The sequence below is a fragment of the Podarcis raffonei genome, chromosome 4, assembly GCF_027172205.1.
Source record: "Podarcis raffonei isolate rPodRaf1 chromosome 4, rPodRaf1.pri, whole genome shotgun sequence".
Lineage (NCBI taxonomy): Eukaryota > Metazoa > Chordata > Lepidosauria > Squamata > Lacertidae > Podarcis > Podarcis raffonei.
Genome location: NC_070605.1, coordinates 64,790,043 through 64,815,230, shown reverse-complemented (window position 1 = coordinate 64,815,230; position 25,188 = coordinate 64,790,043). Strand labels below are relative to the sequence as shown.

At 42.2% G+C, this 25,188-nt stretch overlaps 1 protein-coding gene across 4 annotated transcripts; it reads left to right on the top strand.

Moving 5' to 3' along the window:
- The first annotated feature begins 2,766 nt into the window (after window positions 1-2,766).
- Window positions 2,767-18,822, top strand: ZFX (zinc finger protein X-linked). Of its 4 annotated transcripts, none has more exons than XM_053387026.1 (8): window positions 2,767-3,416; window positions 7,378-7,467; window positions 8,187-8,756; window positions 11,028-11,177; window positions 11,579-11,722; window positions 11,806-11,940; window positions 12,356-12,496; window positions 14,925-18,822. In XM_053387026.1, the coding sequence occupies exons 2-8, from the start codon at window positions 7,407-7,409 to the stop codon at window positions 16,109-16,111; spliced, it is 2,388 nt and encodes a 795-aa protein (XP_053243001.1). In that variant the 5' UTR covers window positions 2,767-3,416; window positions 7,378-7,406; the 3' UTR covers window positions 16,112-18,822. The 4 variants fall into 4 exon arrangements, with proteins under 4 accessions (XP_053243001.1, XP_053243004.1, XP_053243003.1 ...); XM_053387029.1 differs by lacking the exon at window positions 2,767-3,416 and adding an exon at window positions 3,541-3,640; XM_053387028.1 differs by lacking the exon at window positions 2,767-3,416 and adding an exon at window positions 4,253-4,444.
- The last annotated feature ends 6,366 nt before the right edge of the window (window positions 18,823-25,188 follow it).

Here is a 25,188-nt window from a genome sequence, read left to right as displayed (position 1 = left end):
GGCTGGGTGTTCATCAGTATGCAAATCAGAACCAGTGAAGGCGGTCAAGGTCCTATGTGAGTGTCTGGAGGTGGTTGGATGATGGATGGTGGCTAACAGATTGAGGTTGAATCCTGACAAGATAGAAGTACTGTTTTTGGGGGACAGGAGGCGGGCAGGTGTGGAGGACTCCCTGGTCCTGAAGCGGGGTAACTGTGCCCCTGAAGGACCAGGTGCACAGCCTGGGAGTCATTCTGGACTCACAGCTGTCCATGGAGGCACAGGTCAATTCTGTGTCCAGGGCAGCTGTCTACCAGCTCCATCTGGTACGCAGGCTGAGACCCTACCTACCCGCAGGCTGTCTCGCCAGAGTGGTGCATGCTCTAGATATCTTTCGCTTGGACTACTGCAATGCGCTCTATGTAGGGCTACCTTTGAAGGTGACCCGGAAACTACAATTAATCCAGAATGCGGCAGCTAGACTGGTGACCAGGAGCGGCCACTGAGACCACATAATACCGGTCTTGAAAGACCTACACTGGCTCCCAGTACGTTTCCAAGCACAAATCAAAGTGTTGGTGCTGACCTTTAAAGCCCTAAACGGCCTCAGTCCAGTACACCTGAAGGAGCGTCTCCACCTCCATCGTTATGCCCGGACACTGAGGTCCAATGCTGAGGGCCTTCTGGCAGTTCCCTTGCTGCAAGAAGCCAAGTTATAGGGAAGCAGACAGAAGGCCTTCTTGGTAGTGGCACCCGCCCTCTGGGACACCCACCAGACGTCAAAGAGAAAAACAACTACCAGACTTTTAGAAGACATCTGAAGGCAGCCCTGTTTAGGGAAGCTTTTAATGTTTAATAGACTATTGTATTTTAATATTCTGTTGGAAGCCACCCAGATGGGCAGGGTATAAATATTATTATTATTATTATTATCATCATCATCATCATTATTATTATTAGGCATTCTTGGCATAACAGCACTAGTCTGGCAGGCCCCTAGCACCCCACCCCACCCCACCCCACCCTGCTAGCTTAGCCCTCCAAGGCCCAGGGCAAGTGTACCTGTTTGCCCCCTCCTGCACAGGGCAACTTTAGACAGAAAAGTACTTGTCACTAAGTACAGTGAAAAATCCAATTTACAAGAGCAATCCTGACAGGGCAGAAATGCTGGCGTATCTCCTGAAGCTACATCCTAAATGTTTTGGGTTGGGATAAATGGGACAGTATGTAAACCTTCACCTTCTATCCTACCATTTACTCCTGTGGAGTGAAATTTGTTACATCTGTGTTTTTGGTGGTGCGAAATAGGCAAAATTCCATGGGTGGGACAAGCCGATGGGAGGTTTCAGGGGGCAGTGAATCTGTTCCTCCCTTATTCTGCCCTTGACATGCCCCATTTTTTACTTTTACACTAGCATAATTTCTGCATCTTAACTTACACCAGCAGCAGAGCTCACTCTCAGCTGGCAGGTGGGAAAATACTCTAGTTGGGAGGCTACTACATGACCTAACTGGGGGATAGGATTGAACTTTAGTACAGAAAAGCCCGTAACAGTTGTGGAATACAGTACATTGCTAGTTAAGACTGAGGAATGGTATGCTAAGACTTCTCTGTGGAAATTAAGGTGTCCGATGGAAATGAGTGCAGACTGAATATGTGCAGAAATCTCCTTTGGTGATCACTCGTAGCTGAGTAAGACTGTCTTCCATAAACACGGTTTTAACAATGAGTCCGTAAGTGACTGTTGAGGCCTATTCTGGATCTACACGTCTTTCCACAGTGCGGACATTGGTTTCCGGGCGGGAGTTGATCAGTGTGGATTTGCCAAGCGTGCCTTCCGCTTAGCGCTTTTCTCCCTTGCGTACTATAGTATCAGCAGCACCAACTTCTCTAATACCGCCAAATCCCATAAAAAGGGCGGAATAAGTATTTTTAAATTGTCTACAAGTAAAGGAAATGGACAAACTCTTCTGTTAGACATCAGTATTTCTCAAAACAAAGTATTGTATATACAGCACTGCAAGCAGAGGTCCACCTACACAGTGGAACCACCTCTCCTTATACCCCCAAAATCTGTTCCAGAGACACCCCCCCCAACCCTTGAAGCAGACTTTAAGAGTAGGGGGTGCAGGGGAGAGGCAAGGAAGTTCTGTTCTACAAGATGTGTGTTGCACAAGTAGAATGACAGCATCGACTAGAAAACTGCGTTTAAAAGCAAGAATTAAAACTACGACAGAAAATGTTGTTTCTAAGAAGCACATATGGCATCACTGTGCCTAACCAACCATACTATGGCTGAGGAGCTTGCCCTAATTGTGAAAGACCAGCAACCCTCCATATCATTATCATCATTTATTGTGTCTGAAAAGGTACACACATTGGAAAGCAAGTGTAACATATCTTCTTTAAAATATTAAATAATTATGACACTTACAAAATGTAGAGGTGCTTCACAACTTAAAACTGCAAGTGGGGAAATTAAAATTTAAAACCTAATTTTTCCAACTGATACAACAGAACGCAAGCTATGGCGATACCTGAAATGCCCAATTATCACATGAATTATACTGGCTGGCTAAACTCGTGTTTATTTGAATTTTTAAAAACAACATTGTTAAAGAAAAACGGCACCACGTTTTTGGGGGGTTGGTTTGTTGTTGTTTTTTTTAAGATTATGACCTTTAACAAACCGATTCTTGAGAAGTTTCCTGCATTTCCCTGTTCAACCTTTCATCCCAAAAAACATGTATTGTTCTCGAGGTGTGGGGGGGGGGCGAGAAACGGGGCCTGAATAAGTAAAGATTTTAATCCAAAAATGTCGGCATGCAATAAACGCTTCCTTTTTAACAAGGCGGTGAGCAGAATAAACTTCGGCGATCGAGGGGGGTAAAAGAGAAATCCGGGAGGCGGGGGTGCCCCCGGCAGTGCCTGCGGGGAAGCCACCCCGAAAAGTTGGGGATTTTCCAGGCCTAAACCACCCTCCGCTCCCCGGCGCCGAGTTGAGCAAGTCTGAGCCCGGAGCGGAATTTTACCGCCGAGCTGGAACGGAGGAGGCGGCGGCAGGAGCGGCAGCTGCAGCGGGAGGGGCTGGCAGAGACCCGCCGCCCTTGCACTTCATCTTCCCGTCCCTGGCCCGGTTCCTTCTCCTCCGCCCGCCCGCTCGGCCCGGCCCGGCTCCTGGCCTGAAGAGCAGGCGGCTCAGGCGGCAGCAGCGCCGGCTTCTCCCTTCCGCATTTCCCTGGGTCTCTCTCGGGCAGTGACGTGACGTGCTGACGGCGGCCCGGCCCGGGGAGCTTGGCCGCTTCCACTCAGCTCCGAGCTCGGCCCCTCCCTCCCCTCCGCTCCCGCCCGCCCCGCCGCTGCGGCTCTACCACCGAGATCGGCCCAGCTACGCGCAGAAAGGCCCGCGCAGAGGCCGCCGCCGCCGCCCCGCCCGGTAAGCAGCACGGGACAGGCCCCAGCTAGGCCCTTACCCCGCGCGGGACCAGGCCTCGGCGCCCGCCGACGTGCAGGCCCCGAGAAGGCCGCAGCTAGGCCGCGGGCCCGGGCTCCGTCCTGCAGGAGTGGGCCGTGAGGCCCTGCTCCGGGGCCTAGGCGGCCGCAGCTCGACTTCCAGGAAGGGAAGAGGCGGCGGGGTAGCGCGAGGCGCGCGGGGAACAGGTCTGAGGCGCGGGGCTGAGGGAGCGAGCGGGGCCGGGGCCGAGTCGGAGGGAGACTGTCTGCAAGGAGGAGACAAGATGGCGGCGGCAAGGGAGGCTGAGGGAGTGTGCCGGCCGCCATCTTGAATTCATCGCTCCTGGCCCCAGACAGTCCCCATTACGGGCAGGGCAGGGCGGAGACGGCGCCAGTGGGGGAGGCTCGCCCCTCCCCTCCTTCCCCGTGTTGTGCCCTGTTGTCCTGCTCGGCTGCTCGTGGGCCAGCTCCAGCCCCGCAGCCTCCCGCCCCACCGCCGTAGCTTTTGACGGGCTGGGCGGCTTTTCCAGGCGATTCCGCTGCCAACGATGCGGTTAAACGATGTCCCGTCTCCGCAGGGCACGAGCAGCGCACACAACCGCCCCCAGGCTCCTCTGCAAAGGGGGCCATGTGCCAGTTGGCGCCACAGTTTATTCAAGGGACTCTCTCTTTTTTTTTTGGAGGGAGTGTGGGGGAAACCATATACAGTATACATAATACTTCATGCCAGGGAATATAGATGTCTGGCTCTCCATGCTGGGGAAGACCAACTGGCTTCATTGTGAAGGGGATGCGGGGTCGCTTGACATCTTCCACTTTCGCGGGGTAGAGGTGGCGCAAGGCTAGAAACCAAATTAAAAATGCCACACTAGGCAGGCTTAGTACATTTTTGCAGTCTTCAGCTCAAGCTCACCCAATTAAAAAGGAAAAGGCAGTTTTCTCTGGGTAACCCACAGTGCAGCCTCTGGGAGTTTCACTCACGTGTTAGGATGTCAGACAAAGTGCCTCAAGGTGTGGGATTAGTGATTTTTGTGTTTCTTAACTGTAGTATGTGAAGTAGACGGGTCGGGTTACTGTGTGAATTGGGAAGGCCACTGAAAGTCAATATATCTGCTGTGTCTGAAACAATAAAAAGCAATTGCCAAATGAACGTCTGAAAAGCTAATGAGGATTGCATAGAGAGCATCTTTCAGTTTTAGGGACAGTGGGAAAGGGCTACTAATGTACAACTTGCTTTAGAGAGGAAAAAAACATTTACTAAAGTCTCCTATGAAGTATATATGACAGGCAGGGAAATGAGATTGAAAAATGATTTTCTGGAGTAAATATATATATTTTCTTGTGTGTGTGTATCCACTTTCTGCAGAATGAATAGAAGCAGAAAATAATGTGCGTGGTAATTTCCCTGGATGCTTTGATAATAAATTTCAGCTTATTTTGGACGCAACAGCATTTGTGCAATGAACAAATCAAAAGCTTTTAACTGTCTCGAACTTCTGTGGGTGCTTAAATGCATGTAGAGTAGTTTTGCTTGCGACTAAGGATGCAGTTCGAAAAACACAGTTTCTGTTTATTCCTTGCACATTAGCATCTCAATATTTCAAATTTTCATTATGAATATATCATGGATTTACTTTAAAAAGCAACTTATTGCTCATGAGTAGCAATAAACTTTTGCTAATGCTGCCACTCAGCTGCTTTTCATACCATTACTATGACATACTTCTGCCCCTCCTGTCTGCGTTGGAGACACCATGTTACAGTGGCTCCACTTCTTCCTGAATGGTCCAAGAAGGTGGTTTCTGCTCTGCTTCATGACATGCAAAATGCCTCAGGGTTCTATTTTATCTCAGTATTATCTTCAGTATTTAGAAGCCATGGGAGACAGTTGAGAGAGGTCTGAGTTGCAATATTAACAGTTGTCATGGACTGGCTGGATGCAGAGAAGTGGTGGGAGGCACCAGCTGGAAAACCACCCAGGGAAAAAAGGATCAGAGCCAGGGAACTGGTGGTGGGATAACGATGGGTGGTCAGAGGGAGAAGGCTGGGAGGAGGAGGTGTCGGAAGCTGAACAGGTAAGAGGGTTTGGTGAGCAGGAAGAGTGTGGCAGAGTCCAGAACCAGAGGCAGAAGAGGAGGGGGGCCAAGAGGCAGAGATGAGTGAGGCTGCTGAAGAAGGCAAGGAGTTTCCCCCTCCTGTGGCAAGCTCTCTGGCCCCCTGGTCTCCCAGAACCCGAAGAGGTGTGAAGAGGGAGGAATAAAGACAGGCAAGGGGAAGAAGTCTCAGGTTGCTTGGGAAGGACCCTGGGGGAGGAGAGACTTAGGGAGTTGTGGGAAGGCACCAGCTGCCTCTTTGGGCCAAGACCTACTGGGAAGAGTTACTGGGCTCTTCTTCAGGGCTCACTCAGCTGTTTTTGTTTATTTCAATAAAGAGTTAACTTCACTAACACCTTGTGAGTTATTGCTGACCTGCTCCCAACTCCTGTCTTGACATCGATATGCAGATGACATTCAGCTCAGTCTCTCTTTTCCACCTATGCATCCCAAGAAAGCTGACCAGATATCAGGATGCATATTGGAAGGGATGGTGGGGAGGAAGGCAGAAACCTAATTCAGATAAGAGGTTCTGTGGGTTGAGAAGTTGGCTGATCTAAATAGAGGTGTGAGACCTGTTCCAAATGGGGCTGCACTTTTGTTGAAAGAGCAGTTGTGCAGCTTGGGGGTGCTGTTGGATTCATTCCTGTCCAGAGATGCATATATAGTGGCAGTGGCCGGAAGTGCCTCTACCAGCTCAGGATGAGTCAAACCTGGCCTCAGTTACCCATGCACTTGTGTCCTCCAAAGTGGACTACTGTAATGTTGTTTCCACAGGGGCTGCCTTTGATGATGGGTCAGAAAATTTAGTTGGTGCAAAATGTGGTATATACATACAGATAGAGGCCAGAAAGTCTTCTCATCTAACACTGTTTCTACACCAGCTGCAATAATTACCAGTATGGTTCTGGGCCCAATTCAAAGTGCTGTGTTTATCTTTCAGGTTTGCTTAAGGATTGCCTTTATCTGTACAGCCCAGCTTGTGCCCTAAAACAGGATTGGGAAAACTTTGGCTCTCCAAATGTTGCTGGATTACAGCACCCATTATCCCTGATTATTCACCATGCTTGCCTTGGGGCCAATAGGCATTGTAGTTCTGAGCCATCAGAAGGGCCGCAGGTTCCCCACCCTTGTCCCAAGATCTTTTTCGGAGGTCCTGTTTGTATATCTGTCAATAAGATAAACTAGGCTGTGGAGCACAAGAAGCAAGACCTTCTTGGTGATGGCCCCACAGTTTTAGTGTACAGTAGTACCTCCGCTTATGTAACGCTATCGTTACGTAAACTTCGTGATGTGTAAGTGGCAAACTCAGAAGTATTTTAACAGGTTTTTGCCACACATACATGCGCAGAAGCAGTCCTCCGGTTGTGAAAACCTCGGGATCCGGCCGGACCTCCGGAACAGATCCCATCCCCAACCAGAGGTACCACTGTAATTGACCTCTTCAATATTGGTTTTTTTTAATAGTTTTGAAGAAAACCTCAACACTGTCATTTCTTAAGACTGTAAATGAGCAGCTTTCTAATGCTAATACAAACCTCTCTAATATATCTCATACAGCTTTGTATCATTCATTTTCATATATGTTGTTTCTGAGAGCCAAAAAGATATTTTGAATGAACAAATACATACACTGAGGTAGGAGTGTTTTGCCCTGAAAGCTGTATTTTCGTGCCCCCACTGGATATAGCAAGCAGTGTGTGCAAATCACTTTGTAGTCTAGGGGGCAGGTCCTGAGGAATTGACTCTTTTCTTGACAATATTTTTCCCTCTTGGGATTTTTTCATCCATGAACTGAGTTCAATATGCATGCCACATAAATATTGGAGCTTCTTCATTTTTATTTTATAGACATTTCTGACTGATGAGAGTTAAAGGCCATGGATGAAGATGGGCTTGAGCTACAGCCACATGACCCACATGCGTTTTTTGATCCTACAGGTATGACAGTCTAAAATGGATTTCTCTAAATGCATGATGTAGCCTATTTGGTCTTTACTGAATGACACCATACTGGGGTTTTTTGTTGTTGTTGTTGTTTTTTGGTGTTTTTTTTTAATTTCTCTACTCTCCTGCCTGAAAGTCTAAATTCATTCTGTTCCATAGTTAACATGTTTTGAGAAGTACCTTGATGCTAAAAGAACTACCAACCACCACTAAAATGCACTATATAATCTTTTAAGTATTTCTGTACTAATATTGTTGTTTACCATTTCTCTAGAATAAGACAATAATAATGATTATTTTCTTTGGATACCAAGTATAATGCGGGCTGCGTAGGAGGTTGTTACAGAATGGGAAGACCGAGATAGTTGACAACTGGGTTAGCGCTTCCTAACCTTTACATACATTTTCAATTCTCTGTTCTTTTTATCAGTTTTAACATCTTCCTATACTTTCCACAAAGTCATATCCACCTGACACTTTTTCTCAGTGAATTCTAGGTCCTTCCAACCCTCTGTGATTTTGAAGGCACAATAAGACCAGCAGGAGCTAACAAGAAGCTTGTAAACTTTATAACCATATGGAATGTGTCACATAGGGAATAATCCAAGAACTTGCATACGATGTGTGGGGAAAGAAGTCATAAATAGATCTCATTTTCATGAAACCTGAAACTATACTGCCACAGTAACTTTGATTATTTTTATGTATTTCAGGAACTGATGGAACACATTTGAATGGAAATGAGATTGTTGTTGAAATACAGGAAACAGTCTATGTCTCAGATGTGGAGGATTCTGACATAACAGTTCATAACTTTGTCCCAGAGGATCCTGATTCTGTAGTAATCCAGGATGTAATTGAGGACGTTGTTATAGAAGATGTTGAGTGTCCAGATATCATGGAAGATACTGATGTATCTCAAACTGTTATTATGCCTGAACCAGTGCTGGACACTGATGTCACTGAGGAAGTGTCTTTAGCACACTGCACTGTTCCAGAAGATGTTTTATCCTCTGAGATCACAGCTTCAGCAATGTCGATACCTGAGCATGTGCTCACAAGCGCGTCAATGCACGTACCTGATGTTGGACAATTGGAACATGTTGTTCATGATCATAGTAATGTTGTAGAAGCAGAAATTGCCACAGGTTCTCTGGGAGAAGATGTAGTTTCTGAAGTTTTGGTAGCAGATTGTGCCTCTGAAGCTGTAATTGATGCCAGTGGAATACCTGTGGAACATGATAATGACAAGGGCAACTGTGAAGACTACCTTATGATTTCCTGTAAGTGTCTGGGTGAAGTATTTCAAAAGCCACAAATTTATTTACAAATTCCTTAATCCAGAGTACTTCTATTGCTTCACTTTTAATCCCTTGGACTTCTGTGGTGTTAATCTATGCTAAGTACACTTGTAGTAATTTAAGTAGCTGCTGGTGAGTTGGGGAGGGGTGGAGAGAAGATGGCAACCATCATATTACTCAGTGGTGGTGACTCTTGATTTGATTGATCCCCACCACCACTTTGTCAAGAAGAACCGAGAATGAGCTGGACGAGAAAGGGGATGCAGGGTTTAGGATGGTTGCTGTAACGTGAACTGACCCTGTATGTTATGTCAGCACAGCACTATACCTTGGTAATACTGTGCTGACAAATGGCATTCATTTGTCAAATGCAACATAGCAGCAATGCACAAAGTCATTTGAAGGCATAGCACTAGGCAGAGAAAGCAGGTGGTGGGAATTGTTTGGGGAGAACTCTCATAATTGTCAGGCTATTTAGCTAGCATGATTCCACCAATGTAATGCTGCGTGATGCATAGTAGAATTTTTAGAACTTTCTAGAAGCATAGTAGGATGGGTGAGTTTGTTTATAGCCTAGGCACAGGATATCAATAAAGTGCACTAGCATAGCTATGCATATAAGATGCAACCTTATGTTACTCAGCTATTACCTCTTATAAAAATAATAGATCCCACCTCTGTATTCTCATATATTAATGTTCTAAATTCTTAGTCTGTTCTAAAACTATATATACTTGTTCTTCTCTTCAAACAAAATATAAATCCACACCCTTTATAATTTGACGAGAATGCTTATACAATAATTATGCCAAGTGAAAGTTTCCCTATTACCTCATTCTTTGCTTTCAGCCTCCCAAACAAGCTCTACCAGTTTTTAAGTCATGAGTTTGCTGCCTAATTTGGTGTTGCCTTGGCCAGTCTGTAGCAGTTTATCAAGCAAAATGAAAACATGCTTCTAAATTCAAATCTCCACTTTTTACATAATTCATGTATCTGTTTAATGTGTCATGTGGCAAACTGTAGAAGGAGTGTTCTGAGGCTTTGGCAGTGGTTCTCAAACTCACAGTGTCTCCATCCCATTCCCAGTAAAGTTGCAACCTAGTATTGCCAAAAACAAAAGATGTAGCAAGCAGGGTGGAATGGAAATTGATGAGACAGGCTGTATGAGCTTGCCTTGCATAGAATTCCATTTCAGCTGTTGTGGCACAAATAGAGGTGTGCACCACCTCATATATACTTCTAGGTAGAATTCTGCTGTGCTGCATCAGCAGCAGCAGCATTTTCACTGTCTGTTGATAGATCATGAGAGCACAATTTATTCATTTTATTTCATGAAAATTATATACTGCTTGATTGTAGCAAAAACCTCAAATGAGTTTTTTTCTATTTATAATCACCCCGCTTTCCTCAAGGCAATTACAGATTAATTGTTTCGCAATTGGCTATTACCAAGGCACACTACAAAGAGACTCACATTTTACTTTTAACACAGCTATTCTGTGACTTTGGCATGTGGGATCCTCTAGCCCCCAGGCCTAATTAGGCTCACCAGGCTTCTCCATTTGACTTGCAAGACCGGTTTGGACAAGCCACAGTCACCTATCCTACTCCTGATTTTATCGGGTGTGGGGCAGATGAAGGCACAAGCCAAAAGGGCTTTGCATGCACCATTGATCAGCTGCTGTGTAAAGAGGGGTTTGCAAGCACCCACAGTCAGCTGATTGGTGGGTCTTGCGAAGCCCAGTGTATAGTGCTCACAAAGTTCTGGCAATCAGGTTGTTGGGGCTTGTGAGTACTGTGCACAGAAGTCTGCAGAATTCCCACAGTGAGCTGGTTGGTGGGTCTAGTCCATAAATTGCAGTCAGTCAGCTGGTTGTCAGGTCTTGTGAAACCCAATGTACATGACTGAGCCAGCTAAGGATCCAACTGCAGTATGAGAACTTTTATGAAATGCTTGGTTCACTAGGGGTGGAAGAGATAATGATCCAGCCCACCAGCCTGTTCCAGTTCCCCACACCGTGTTGCTTCCCCGATTTGAGAAATAGGCAGTGCAGGAGAGCATTTTGAATTTATCTTCTTAACATATCTCACTAGTTTTCATGTAACTAGAATAATAAATTATATAAACATTTCTTTCACTGTCATTTATAGTTTTACTGCATTTAAAAATATTTCTGCAATTGAAATGATAAATTTTTGTTTTACTGCGATCAGTTTATGTTGGATTGACCATTTTATTGTTTTTCTCTGTAGTGGATGATGCTGTCAAGGCAGAAACTGATGATTCTGTTGACCTGACAAGAAAAACTGTGTCAGAAAATGATCCTTGTAAAATGGATGGCATTTGCCCAGAAGTCATCAAGGTGTATATTTTCAAAGCTGATCCAGGGGAAGATGACTTAGGTACAGCATTCTATTTTATTTTATTTTTAAACTTAATCTAAACATCAGTAATTGGAGGTCGAAGGACAAAAGCTGTGCTCTTGAGAGCTATCATAAGACTCCTCCTTTCCCTCTAGTTGCCAAACTAGAAATAAAAATGGTGGAGAATCTGGCCTTTCTGACATGTTGGCTGGTAGCAATAGAAAGTGGAAGTTAAGGTTTAGGCCCACTATCCCTTGTTCTTCTCAATGTATCTCCAGGAAATTAGTTGCTCAGTCTTAACCTTTCATAGTATCTGCTTTTATTTGTCTCGGGCTTCTTTCAGATGTTGTGTGGGGAAAGTGTAGATTATTTTCTATTGCTTATATTTAAACCATAATGCTTTTACAAAATACTTTGACCAACTTTTTTTTCCCACCCAGGAGGCACAGTAGATATTGTGGAAAGTGAATCTGAAAATGACAATGGAGACACATTAATGAATCAAAATAGCAGTGTTCGCATTCCAAGGGAAAAAATGGTTTATATGACAGTAAATGATTCCCAGCATGAAGATGAAGATTTAAGTAAGTATTTGACCTTTATTTAGGGTTAAGAATTTGTTTAAAATGACACAAAATTTGTATTATATTGTTTTTTCTTCTCTTAGATGTTGCAGAAATTGCTGATGAGGTATATATGGAGGTAATTGTAGGAGAGGAAGACGCAGCAGCTGTTCACGAACAGCAAATTGATGAGAATGATATTAAAAGCTTTATGCCGATAGCTTGGGCAGCAGCTTATGGTATGTTGTAAATCAAAAGACACTTCCCTGTAGTGTTAGCTCATGCCAAATGAAATTGGCTCCCACTCCTATTTTGTGCAAACAAGCAGCCACATGGTGGCTGCTGGGTCGTGAGCAGTTTATGGGTAATGTTTGCTTTTGGCATCTTTTTATTATCCAACAAGGTTGGTTTGTGATAGGGTGATGAAATCCATTGTATGAGTCACGAACAAGTGTGGCAAGAGGCTCACTGTGTGGAGCAGCATTCAAAGGTTTCTATTTGAATGTGAATCTGACTTCATTCAGTGCCCAGGTTGACTGCAAAAAGGCACAGAACAACCATTTACTAACTTAATATTTTATTACCATGTATGGATTCTGTATTTTGAATATTCCTTAGAGTGCTGATGATATGTAACCTTCAATCCTCCATTAGGTAATAACACAGATGCAGTTGAAAACCGAAATGGAACAGCTAGTGCTCTCTTACACATAGATGAGTCTGCTGGTCTTGGAAGGCTAGCAAAACAAAAACCAAAGAAAAGGAGGAGGTTGGAATCCAGACAATATCAAACAGGTAAGTACCCAGCGACTCTAGTGACTATGATGATTGCCTGTCAAGAGAAAGAGAATAGAAATGCATTTTCTTTGAGCATTTTAAAGGTTTTAAAAGCACTACCATGTAGATGCATACTTTTTGTGGTTTTGTATTTTAACTATATAACAAGCACACAAATTTAGAACTGTTAACAGGAAGAACAAATAAATTACTTGAAAAGTCAGGTTTCGGCAGAAAATTATTCCTAGGCACACCGTGTACACCTATTAATGTAAATCACCAAGTAAAGGTAAAGGGACCCCTGATTGTTAGGTCCAGTCACGGACGACTCTGGGATTGCGGCGCTCATTTCGCTTTACTGGCCGAGGGAGCTGGCAGACAGCTTCTGGGTCATGTGGCCAGCATGACTAAGCGGCTTCTGGCGAACCAGAGCAGCGCACGGAAACGCCGTTTACCTTCCCGCCTGAGCCGTACCTATTTATCTACTTGCACTTTGACGTGCTTTCAAACTGCTAGCTTGACAGGAGCTGGGACCGAGCAATGGGAGCTCACCCCATCGCGGGGAATCGAACCACCGACCTTCCGATCAGCAAGCCCTAGGCTCTGTGGTTTAACACACAGCGCCACCTATAGCCTAAACAGCACTATTCACACACAAAAGGGAGATACCAGTAGGTTTTGGGAACCCTGAAGTTTGTAAAACTATACACACACACACCCAAAACCAAACCTTTAATGGGGAAAAAGCTTGAGTGGGCCAGAGCCAAAAACATTTCAGTGAGAACTGAACTGGAATGCTAACTAATTTTTGGTGGTGGAGTGCAGGGTGAACTGGAGTATCCTGGAAGACAACTTGGTTGGTTGGAACCTCAAAGGAGAGTAACCTGCACTCACTTAATTATAGTGGGAGATTATGTAGATTGCATACGTGGCTATGCTATGTACATTACTTCAATACAGAGTACATATTACCAAAAGATGGATCAGTTTCTGGCATTTTGTTTTGGGGTGGGGATGAGGGTGAGACAAAAAGCTTGTAATTTTTAGAAACATCTCTAATGGACTCAGTGTAATGAATTACATCAACTTATAAATTACTTATAAATCCTCAAAATGTGACTCACTTCATTGTAAAGATGGGTTAACACAAGTGTTTTTGTCTTTAAGAATGCACAAGTCCCTAGTAACCAAAATGCAAAGAAAATGAAATTGCACTAAGATAGAGCACATGGACTCGCTGAGGAAGGCAGCAGTTAAAGTAAACCCTACCCAACACCTCCTATGAAGTCATACTGATGCAAACATACCCCCAGCGTTTTTAGGGAGAAAAGAAGTTGTTAGATACATTATTCTCTTGCAACTACTGCCAATGACTGATGCATAAAATGTGAGAGGATATACGCATCTGTTGTGCTCCTATTGGAAGCATAGGCCTATTATAGCAGCTATGAGCACTGCCTTCCTGGCAGCCCCAACAGTTACATAATACGCATGCATGGTTCATAAGGAGGGGAGGGATTACTATAACAGTTCTGCCCTAGCTCCGGTAGTGGAAGCATGTTTGTTTTGTTGTTGTTGTTGTTGTTGTTGTTGTATGCCACCATTCAAAGATCACAGGATGGTTCACAATATAAAAATACAAAATGAAAATACATAATAAAACATTTCATCAAGCTCCATGTATTCTATGTCTGGATTGACTTGCTTCTCATATTTGTTTTGATTGCACAATGATTATATATAATTCTTACCTCATGCTACCTGTTTGCAACTGTTATTTTGGATTATAGTTAATATTAACATTTCTAGTAGCTTACTCACTTATCTGAGAGGCGTACAAAGCAACAGAGAACAAATAGTTATCCTCAGTTTTAAAATTAGAAATTCCTGTACTGGTGGACTCTTTTGGAAACAGTTGTCCTCAAACCTGACAAACCTGATTCATCCACTGCAAAGACTCCTATTATTACAAGGCACCTTTAAGAGATCTTGGGTTCTGCAGTTACTGACATGTCAAGGTATTCCTTTATGTAGGTTTAATTTGCTTAATTAAAGGATGTGTTAGCACTTGACATTGCTACCAAATACTGAAGTGCTGCAAGTCTTCCTCCATTTGTGTTGAATGATTTTGCTTTAGTTCTGACACATTATTGTGGCTAATTTAATTTAACAGAGGTAATATTGCCAGCTAATATTTAAATCCTATGGATTTCAGTGAGTGGGACGGCAATCCTTTACCTACTTATCTGGGAATATGCCTTGTTAACTCAGTCAGACATATATAGGATTGCACTAATAAGTATGTGCTTGACTGTGTCACTGAAATGAACAAGATTTTGAAGTGCATAACTTCAACTTACATAGCTGTTAATACACATATCAGCATATTTCTTTTCTGTTTAAGGAGTGCCATTTTCATGATTTGGGTTTTGCTTTTATTTTACAGCAATAATAATTGGGCCCGATGGCCATCCTTTGACAGTCTACCCCTGTATGATTTGTGGGAAGAAGTTTAAATCTAGAGGCTTCCTGAAAAGGCACATGAAAAACCACCCTGAGCACCTTCTTGCTAAGAAAAAATATCGATGTACTGATTGCGATTACACTACAAATAAAAAGTTAAGTTTGCATAACCATCTAGAGAGCCACAAGCTTACTACCAAGACCGAGAAGCTAATTGAATGTGACGAATGTGGGAAAAGTTTCTCTCATGCAGGGGCTTTGTTTACACACAAGATGGTGCACAGGGACAAGGCAGCAAACAAAATGCACAAGTGCAAATTCTGCGAGTATGAGACAGCAGAGCAGGGATTACTGAATCGTCACCTTCTGGCTGTGCACAGCAAGAACTTTCCACACATTTGTGTGGAATGTGGGAAAGGATTTCGGCATCCGTCAGAGCTCAAGAAACACATGCGAATCCACACCGGTGAAAAGCCCTACCAGTGCCAATATTGTGAGTATAGATCGGCTGACTCTTCCAACCTGAAAACTCATGTAAAGACTAGACACAGTAAGGAAATGCCCTTCAAATGTGACATTTGTTTTCAGATATTTTCAGATACCAAAGAGCTGCAACAGCACATCATTATGCATCAAGAAAGCAAAACACATCAGTGTCTGCACTGTGACCACAAAAGTTCAAACTCGAGTGATTTAAAGCGACACATAATTTCCGTTCACACAAAGGATTACCCCCATAAGTGTGACATGTGTGACAAAGGCTTTCACAGGCCCTCAGAACTGAAAAAACATGTTGCAGTGCACAAAGGCAAAAAATTGCACCAGTGTAGACATTGTGACTTCAAGATTGCAGATCCGTTTGTTCTAAGTCGCCATATTCTCTCAGTTCACACAAAGGATCTTCCGTTCAGGTGCAAGAGATGTAAGAAGGGCTTCAAGCTGCAAATGGAACTCAAAAAACACATGAAAACACACAGTGGTAGAAAAGTTTATCAGTGTGAGTTCTGTGAGTATAGCACTACAGATGCCTCAGGTTTCAAACGGCATGTTATTTCCATTCATACAAAAGACTACCCTCACCGTTGTGAGTTCTGCAAAAAAGGCTTCAGAAGACCTTCAGAGAAGAACCAGCACATTATGCGGCATCATAAAGACATTGGGCTGCCGTGAGGACTCCTTATTCTATGAAATTTAGAAGGGTGTGTGTAAAAGATTTGCTTTCTAGGCAGTCATTGTATTATAAAGCAGATCACACAAACAAACTAGCGTGCATTTGATTTAGTGCTGTATACAGATAGGATTATTGCTTCTAGTTGACTTTTATACATTTTGTTCATTAGTGTGTTCTGAATTCTCTTCCGTTTAATAAATGAGGAAGGATAGCAACAATAAAGTTGCATTTAATAAAGTAAACCCTGTCTCAAAATGAATTTTTCAACCACATTTGTTCTCTGAAATATTTACCTTACTGACATGGTTCATATTCAGTGACCATATTAACAGTTTTGTCATGAGTTAAAGATATATTTTTAATTTGCTCTTAATAAAGCAGTCATAAAAAGATTGTATAAAATAAACTGGAGGAAATTAATGTAAGAAGATAACATTGTACCATAGGACCCACTTATTGTTTCATCTGATATTTTAAAATTTGTGACACAATCTTCATTTGAGTAGTTACTCATTACTATTCTCCATCATTTGGAGTTCTTTTTACATAATGTTTAATTCTTCCATGATAAGTAATAGTTGGTTGCTGGGAGCATTTATTTTCAGGAAGTGTGAATTTAAAACTTCAGGCATTTGTTCATACATATTAACTACGTGCTTCTCTTTTGGTTCTGTATTACAAATGCATTTGTGTTTTGAAACTTATTGCTGATTCATAGTGCATATGGATACATTTGTTTCAGTTGTGGCAGGATCAATTGACGGTTGTTAAGGTTACCCCAAATTAAAAATCATTTTTGTTACAAGACTCCATGAAATATTTGGTCCAATCATATTTTTAACTATCCACCAGCAGCTTTGGACAGCTTTTCAAAGAATATAAACTGTATAAATGGAGCACATTAGATGGAGCAATAAAGAATAGAAACAGATGCTATCTTCATGAAGAACTTGTTTTCCAGCAACTTTTTGTATATTTTCTCTATTACTCTCTTAGGAACACAGGGTGATATCCAATGTTTCTCCCTCAGCTGATGGAAGGAGTCGATGTCAGTAGGCAAACAAGGCAGTTTTCATTGATTCCTCCTCCCCAGTACAGCCCCTCCAAAATCTACTGTGGAGAGTCCTCAAACTTCCAGAGCAGATTTCGATGGAGCACAGAGAGCTATGAGGAGGAGTAATTTTCTCCTTTCCCCTGTGAAACATTAGATGTCACAGCTTTTCTTAAAGAATCGTTTCAGTAACAAGCGTGTAGTGGTCCTTCCAATCAGTTTATTAAGTAGTAATTATCTAGAGTTTGTCTAGTTCTTCCTTATCCATTTATACCCTTCTGGATAGATGTTGCAATGATCACCTGTGCTCTGAAAGCTAAGGCTGCCACAACCTGCTTCACGGCAAACAATGTACTCTTATGAATTTGCAAAGTGCAGTAAAACAGGGTTGGGCGGGGACTCCAAAGCATGCTGTAAGGGATGACATCTTAGTGAACGTACATAGTCTGGTGTGTTTGGCTTGTTGGCTTCTTCAACCCCTTCCCTTCTGTTTTGGTCCCAAAAGTACACTGGTCAAATATAATGAGATGAGACGCAAGTTCCAAGTGAACAGTTTTTCCTCTGTGCTTCCTTCACCTCTCATCAGAAACACAATATCCCTATGTGGCCAGAAAATACAATGTCTGTACATTTCTTCAAATAAATACCTCAGTATTCCTGGGTTGATTGGTTTTGCTTAATGGAAACAAGAATTACTTGAGACAGCCATATGTAAACATAAACACTTGATATGCTAACATAAAACGTTTTGTTTTATACAAACCTAAGTGTGTTGGATTTATGTGCAGCTATGTTTGTTTCTGACCTTCTTTTGTGTTTGGACTGTTGCATGTTCACCAAACTCCTGGAATAGATAGTGGGGACCTCTAGTAATCAAATGCACTCATGACTTCTGCTCCAAGATGCACATGGCCATTTCTTTATCTTTTAGTAGATTTAAGCAGCGCTTGTATAGAATCCTGTAAAAGATTCTAGGTGGTTTCTTTACTGTGGGATTATGGCCTGAAAGCCTGGTCCTAAAAGCACTTGTACTCATTGATTCAATGGAAACTTAGGTGCCTCAATTTTCATTGAAGTCCTGCCCAGATTTCCAAATAATTTACAAAAGTTATTTTCAAGCCTGTTAAAAAGTTAGTAAACCTCAAATTCTCAGTCTGCTGCTGAAAAGTATTATCCATATTGAAAAACTCTTCTTGGACAATTACTCAAATTAAGAACAAAAAAGTGACCCACTTCCTATTTTTGTAACATCATCTGGAATCGTAAATACTTGTTTTGAAGCATAATTTTGGAAACGTATGCAATTAAGAGTTTAGTGAAGTGGATTTTGTACAATGTATCTGTAAAAAGAGCAAATCAAAACTAGTTATTGTTAATGTAATAATAGTTACAGGCTAGTTTTATTTGATTAGCGAATGCTATAAAATTGATGTTTCAGTTCCATGTTTTAAATGGTACATTAAAAAAAACCAACTGAGAACATAATATAAATAATTGTTCTGTAAAAATGCTTGTTAAATACTATATGTCCCTCCCTGTGTACACTTTGTAAAAAAAGAAAAAGAAAAGAAATAGAGTCCTATATAGGGATGTGTAACGTTGTATTGTGTACTTGATGATAATGTGAAAAAAATAAAAATCAGACTATTTTCCTGTTAATGAATATTCATTTGATAAGCTAACTCTTTCACATATTGCCACTAAAATTCATGCTGTTTCCTCTTACCATAAACTTGTTAGCTGAGCAGAATATTATTTCTCTGGAACATTCAGAGATGTTGGGAACTAAATCTGGGACATTCTACAAGGGTACTGTGTAATATATGATGAAACTGATGTTGACACTAGGATTCCACCAGTTCCTTTCTCTAAATAGTGAATTTTGTTTTGTGATTTTTTTGTGTACAGTGTTCTACTGTACACAAGCGTGTTACAGATGCTTCAGGTTACAGACTCCGCTAACCCAGAAATAGTACCTTGGGTTAAGAACTTTGCTTCAGGATGAGAACAGAAATTGTGCAGCGGCAGGGGGAGGCCCCATTAGCTAAAGTGGTACCTCAGGTTAAGAACGGACCTTCAGAATGAATTAAGTTCTTAACCAGAGGTGCCATTGTATTCCTTTTTAAAACTATTTTTCTAAAGCTCTTGATGTAAAGATAAGTGCCTAGGGACTGCCTCCAAATTCGCAGGATTGGCAAAATTAAGATTCCATTGTCTACAGAATGGGACATTATTTAATTGCTATAGTACTGCAAAGCCTGGAAGAGCTTGCAAAATCAAATAAAAACATAATTAAAATAGCCATGAAACATTAGAAACCAGCAGCCTTCTACCCAGTGTTGCTCAGAAATTCTAAAAAACCAAATAATTGGTGAAGTCCACTCTTGATTTAAAATGGTGTCCCAATTGCATCCAAACATACACAAAAACCTGCTCCTTGACCTCAAATTTTGGTGATGATACCTAAGAGGTGTCCAAATGCATAGCAAACAAGCAAACAATTTAGCCAAATAAATAACAGATTAAAATTAATACTATGAGACAACAAAACAGAAAAATACGGGGTTTTGCTTTTTACTTCACCTTTAAAGTATAGGTTGTCAGTTCTCATGCAAGGAAAAAACTAGCACAGCATCTACAAATATTTCTCAGGGGCAAAGTTCTAGTTACAACTGACGGGGGACTGCTTCAGAATGATATGGAAAATTGGGAAGTTAAGAACATGCATTGGAAGCGACCCTCAAGTGCTGAGCACACTGGCCATTTCTGCAGCAGAGCTATAGGAGCCTTTACCAACCTGAGGCCTTCAGATGATGTTCTCAAATAATTGGCTTGGCTCTTACAGCTTTATTGATGTTTTAATTATCTAGTTTTGATCTTCGAGTGCATTGCACTGGGCTATATAATGCAGTGTTGAATGTTGCAGAATATGAGTTAATCAAGAAAACGTAAAAGATAACTGTCCAGCTCATCTGTACAGTAGGTTTCATCATTGTGGACTGAAACCTTCGCCAATAGGTGGCAATAAAGGATAAAAACTGAAGTAACATCCCCCCCCCCACTCTTAAAAAGAAAAAAGTTTTCCAACTAATCCTAGACAAAAACATGAGACACAGACAATATAATCTCTGTACTATAGGGCTGGGGTGGGGCTTCTATTCATCACTTGTTTTTGTTTGGAAAAGCAGATATTGTCATAATGCTATTTAAAGAACTTTCTACTTCATAATATTTTCACATGTCTCTGAGCACAATGCAGTGTGTATCAGCACAGAAATGCACACCAAGGGCCCTTTGCTCTTGTGCCAGCTTCCTTTTATTTATTTAGTTTTAAGTCATTGTGGGCATTTTAGCATGCCCCTATCAAAAGCTTCCCATTTCAGCTGCTGTTTGTGTGAAGAAGACTCATTTGGCCTTCCCTGATGCCATTTACAGTGGTACCTCGGGTTAAGTACTTAATTCGTTCCGGAGGTCCATTCTTAACCTGAAACTGTTCTTAACCTGAAGCACCACTTTAGCTGATGGTGCCTCCTGCTGCCACCGTGCCGCCAGAGCACGATTTCTGTTCTCATCCTGAAGCAAAGTTCTTAACCTGAAGCACTATTTCTGGGTTAGCGGAGTCTGTAAGCTGAAGCGTATGTAAGCTGAAGCGTATGTAACCCGAGCTACCACTGTATTTAAAACATGCTCCCAAATAACTGTTAGGATAATGGCACTTTATCATATAAAACCTAGGAGAGATTTCCATTTAACGATAGGGCATGCAGCAGAACCCTGTAGAAATAAATCCCATTGACTTAAATGGGACTTGCTGTAGGTAGGGTGGCCATGCCCTAGTGAGCATGTTCTTCAGTGAAGGAATCTTCTGTTTGTAGGCCTGTCAGTCCAAGGTCTAGTTTAAAGCTAAAGAACCATAAGAAGGGAGAAAAAGAGGGGCACTGAATTTGCCCATCGACACAGCACCACAGACTGAGGAGGCACACAGGGCCATTTCCCCTACGATGGTGAGATGTACTGGGTTTCTTTTTAATGAGCCAGTGTGGCATAATGGTTAGAGTGTGGACCTGTGGGAGCCATGTCGGAGGCTCACGATGGGTAATGAGGGAAACACAACCACATGCATTGCAATACAGTGGTACTTCGGGTTAAGAACTTAATTCATTCTGGAGGTCCGTTCTTAACTTGAAACTGTTCTTAACCTGAGGTACCACTTTAGCTAATGGGGCCTACTGCTGCCACCACGCGATTTCTGTTCTCATCCTGAAGCAAAGTTCCTAACCTGAGGTACTTTTTCTGGGTTAGCGGAGTCTGTAACCTGAAGCGTCTGTAACCTGAGGTACCACTGTAACAAATAGCCAGAAAGATGACAGTCTGACATTAAATAGCTCCTAGGTGATTCTGACTCTGCTGAACTTTGACTATTATCATGAGTGTGGCAGTATTTAAAAATGTAATTACCGTACTTTTCCGTGTATTAGACACCCTCATGTAGAAGATGCCCCCTTGGGCGGACTCAAATTTAAGAAAATGGGGGAAGATGGCTCAGAGTTGTTGAGCTTTTTTTTGGGGGGGGTGTTTAGCTTTGCGGGAGGGGATTGCTGAAAATCGCTCATCTGCACACGTTAAGAAAACCATCTAGCGTCTGTCCCCTCGCCGGCAGAAGCTGTCAATCGCCAGCCCAATTACCACAGCATCAGCCAATCAACACCAGCCATTGACGCAGACCTAGTCTTAAACCTAGTCTTATACATGGAAAAGTACGGTATCTTATTTGAGTCAGAAAATGTGGTCTGATGTGACCTGTGAATTATTGTGCCCAGTTTTGGCAGGGAAGTGCAGATTTGAAAACGGGGGCAAAAATAGCCAGCTCTTTTTTTTTTTTTTAAAGCATATATTAATCTTCCATGGCTACAGATAAAATTTGGACATGGTCTAAAGAGATCTGAGCAGAGTTGGGCAGGACATCAAAGATAGAAGAAGTGGGGATTTGTTGACTGTTCTGCATGATAATCTAACCACAGTAACCATTCCCCTTTGTTCCCTCTACTAAGTATTTGTTGCTACTCAAATATCTGATGTAAATTCCAGTTTTGTTTAAAGCCTGTATTCTATTAGCACATTAAATTGATCAAACCACATATAATCAAATATTTAATATGCATAATTCATTCTGAACACTTATTTTTTTTTAGCATTAATTAAATAAAATAGATGTGCAAATTGGATTTAAAGAACAGTTTTGTCTATGCCTATCCTGTGCCTTTCATGGCCCGTTATATATTAATTTTCCTGACCCTGTTCATAGGATTCAGGCACATTATCAGTGTGCCTAAAAAAATTATTGGATGCCTGACTTTCTGCTCATTCCAGATGCGCATGAAGTAGACTGTGCTGTCTGGCACAAGCATGGTAGTTAGCAAGGTGTCTGTGCTGTTAAAGGCTCATAAAGGCCACAGTTGTACCGTGTGTGTGTGTGTGTGTGTGTGTGTGTGTGTGTGTGTGTAGTTCCTGTAATATATATAACTACTGAAATATATCCAAGCTTGATACCAGAGCAACATCTCAAACTCAAAATCAAATATTTAATATGCATAATTCATTCTGAACACTTATTTTTTTTTAGCATTAATTAAATAAAATAGATGTGCAAATTGGATTTAAAGAACAGTTTTGTCTATGCCTATCCTGTGCCTTTCATGGCCCGTTATATATTAATTTTCCTGACCCTGTTCATAGGATTCAGGCACATTATCAGTGTGCCTAAAAAAATTATTGGATGCCTGACTTTCTGCTCATTCCAGATGCGCATGAAGTAGACTGTGCTGTCTGGCACAAGCATGGTAGTTAGCAAGGTGTCTGTGCTGTTAAAGGCTCATAAAGGCCACAGTTGTACCGTGTGTGTGTGTGTGTGTGTGTGTGTGTGTGTGTGTGTGTGTAGTTCCTGTAATATATATAACTACTGAAATATATCCAAGCTTGATACCAGAGCAACATCTCAAACTTGAGGTGACAGACACTGTTGTTCTTCTTAAGGGCTATAAGTTCTGCAGTGGGGCTCATTCCAACAAATGTGGTTGATGTGTAGGAAGCTAGCTAAATTTTGGGATGAATGTTTAATGAAATCCACAAAATTGCTGGACAAAAGGTGGCTAAATTCCCAGAACTGGCTTTGTTAAATCTTTTCGGTGGGGAAAATGCAGGTGTGCGCTTTAAACCACCGACTACTTTTCGCAGCAAAGATCGTTGTAACTAGGCACCGGAAATATATATGGAAGGAGCCTCTTTGACGAATTGGTATAATAAGGTCTGGAAATTGGCACTTGTTGAGAAACTCACCAATATGTGCGGAATGGTACAAGGTATAAACGAAATGAATCTGTTACAGCAGAGTAGCATAGCTTCATTATGCATACAGCGAAGAACGGCTATAAAGGACTTCATACTTCATATAAGCATTTCTGATTGCTTTGGCAGCCAGCAGCAAAAATTCTGATCTGCTTGCACTGACTGCCTCTCCAAGAAGACAATGTTTCCTTGTGCACCCTACTACACTCATACCTCATCTTACGTTTGCTTCAGGTTGCATCCTGCGGTGACCTGGAAGTACCGGAAAGGGTTACTTCCGGGTTTCACCGCTCACGCATGCGCAGACATGCAAAATGACATCATGCACATGCACAGAAGCTGCAGATTGCGACCCGCGCATGCGCAGATATGCAGACGCGCAGATTCCGTTCACATCCTGAGGTACCACTGTACTGTAAGACTTTTTCTTAAAACATCAACTGCCTTGTGCCCCTATTCTACATTTCCTGCCGTCCTGACTGGGAAATAGCAGGAGTGCCAACAAGTATTTTAACAGTAGCTAGGCCAGACTTCGAGCAAATAAATGGCACAAACTGATACTATTTTATGTGCCAAGAAAAGGGGAGGGGTGAGAGAGACTGGAGGCAATCCACTGAAAGGTCTCCTGGCCCTGAGAGTTAACTAGCCCAGAGCTACAATGGAATTAACAGTACAGGCAAATGAGTTCATCTTTGACTAATGGTATTATAGTCAAGAACAAAGGAATGACTAATTATTCACCGCTTAATTGCCCACTCCCATCTACCTTTTTCTTGAGTGTTAACAAACTGGTCTTGAGCCAACTGTAGCATCAGCTAGTAATAGTTTTAAGCACCATTAGGCCACCGTCATGGCAATTTAAATTGTCACTTTCTATTAAAAGGTCTAAACTCCAACGGGTTTCGGCAGAAAATGTGCTGTTCTGCCAGCGCTATTAAACAAAGACACCCTCTTCGTGCAATGTCAGTGGAACACATTTTAAATAAGGGTTCAGCTGCACCACACTAATTTAAACTACAGTATTGCTTTCTGCCAAAGAATAGAACCCTGATTTGGGCAAACACCCCCCCTTAAGCTCTGTGACAGTTTCCGTGATTATTCTTAACACATTTAAACCCGTGTGTGTGTGTGTGTGTTTGAATGTGCTACAGCATCTCTAGGACTTTCGCCATAAAAGGGAATTGCATTTTAAAAGAAACATTTCTTTAAATAATCTTGTGATTATGGTCTGTATTTAATTATCTTTTATTAATTGTAGAGTGTATGTGTGTGTATACAAACGCATGCACGCACGCACATACAATATGTTTGACAAATTAAGGGGAGGACAAGGACAAAAAGCTACAAAAGGGAGAGACACTGAGAGTTTGGGTGTGGCAGGACTAAGTGAAACAGGTGACTAAACCAAAGGCTTTGTTTGCACTACAAATTGAAAAGCAGGACAACTTTTTGGGCTTTTCCACAGGGACCAGGAAGAATCAGTCCTGTGAAGATGGTGAGGAGCTCACCAACAGAGCATCCTTGGGATCCTGTGAATTTAAAACCATTAACCTGAGCTGGAGGTTCAAGATGCAAGCACGATAAGATGACTGAGAGCTGAATTAATGGCTTCGATATGAAGGTGGCTTACCTTGCCAAGCGGAGTCAGCTTACGTTGCCAGAGTAGGCACCATAGCTCAG

What these genes read in the sequence shown, in the direction of transcription:
- ZFX (XM_053387026.1), top strand. Translation starts at nt 7,407, where the DNA reads ATGGATGAAGATGGGCTTGAGCTACAGCCACATGACCCACATGCGTTT. An exon ending in GCATGAAGATGAAGATTTAA is followed by an intron (nt 11,723 to 11,805) that starts GTAAGTATTTGA and finishes TTCTTCTCTTAG; the next exon opens with ATGTTGCAGAAATTGCTGAT. An exon ending in AGCTTGGGCAGCAGCTTATG is followed by an intron (nt 11,941 to 12,355) that starts GTATGTTGTAAA and finishes ATCCTCCATTAG; the next exon opens with GTAATAACACAGATGCAGTT.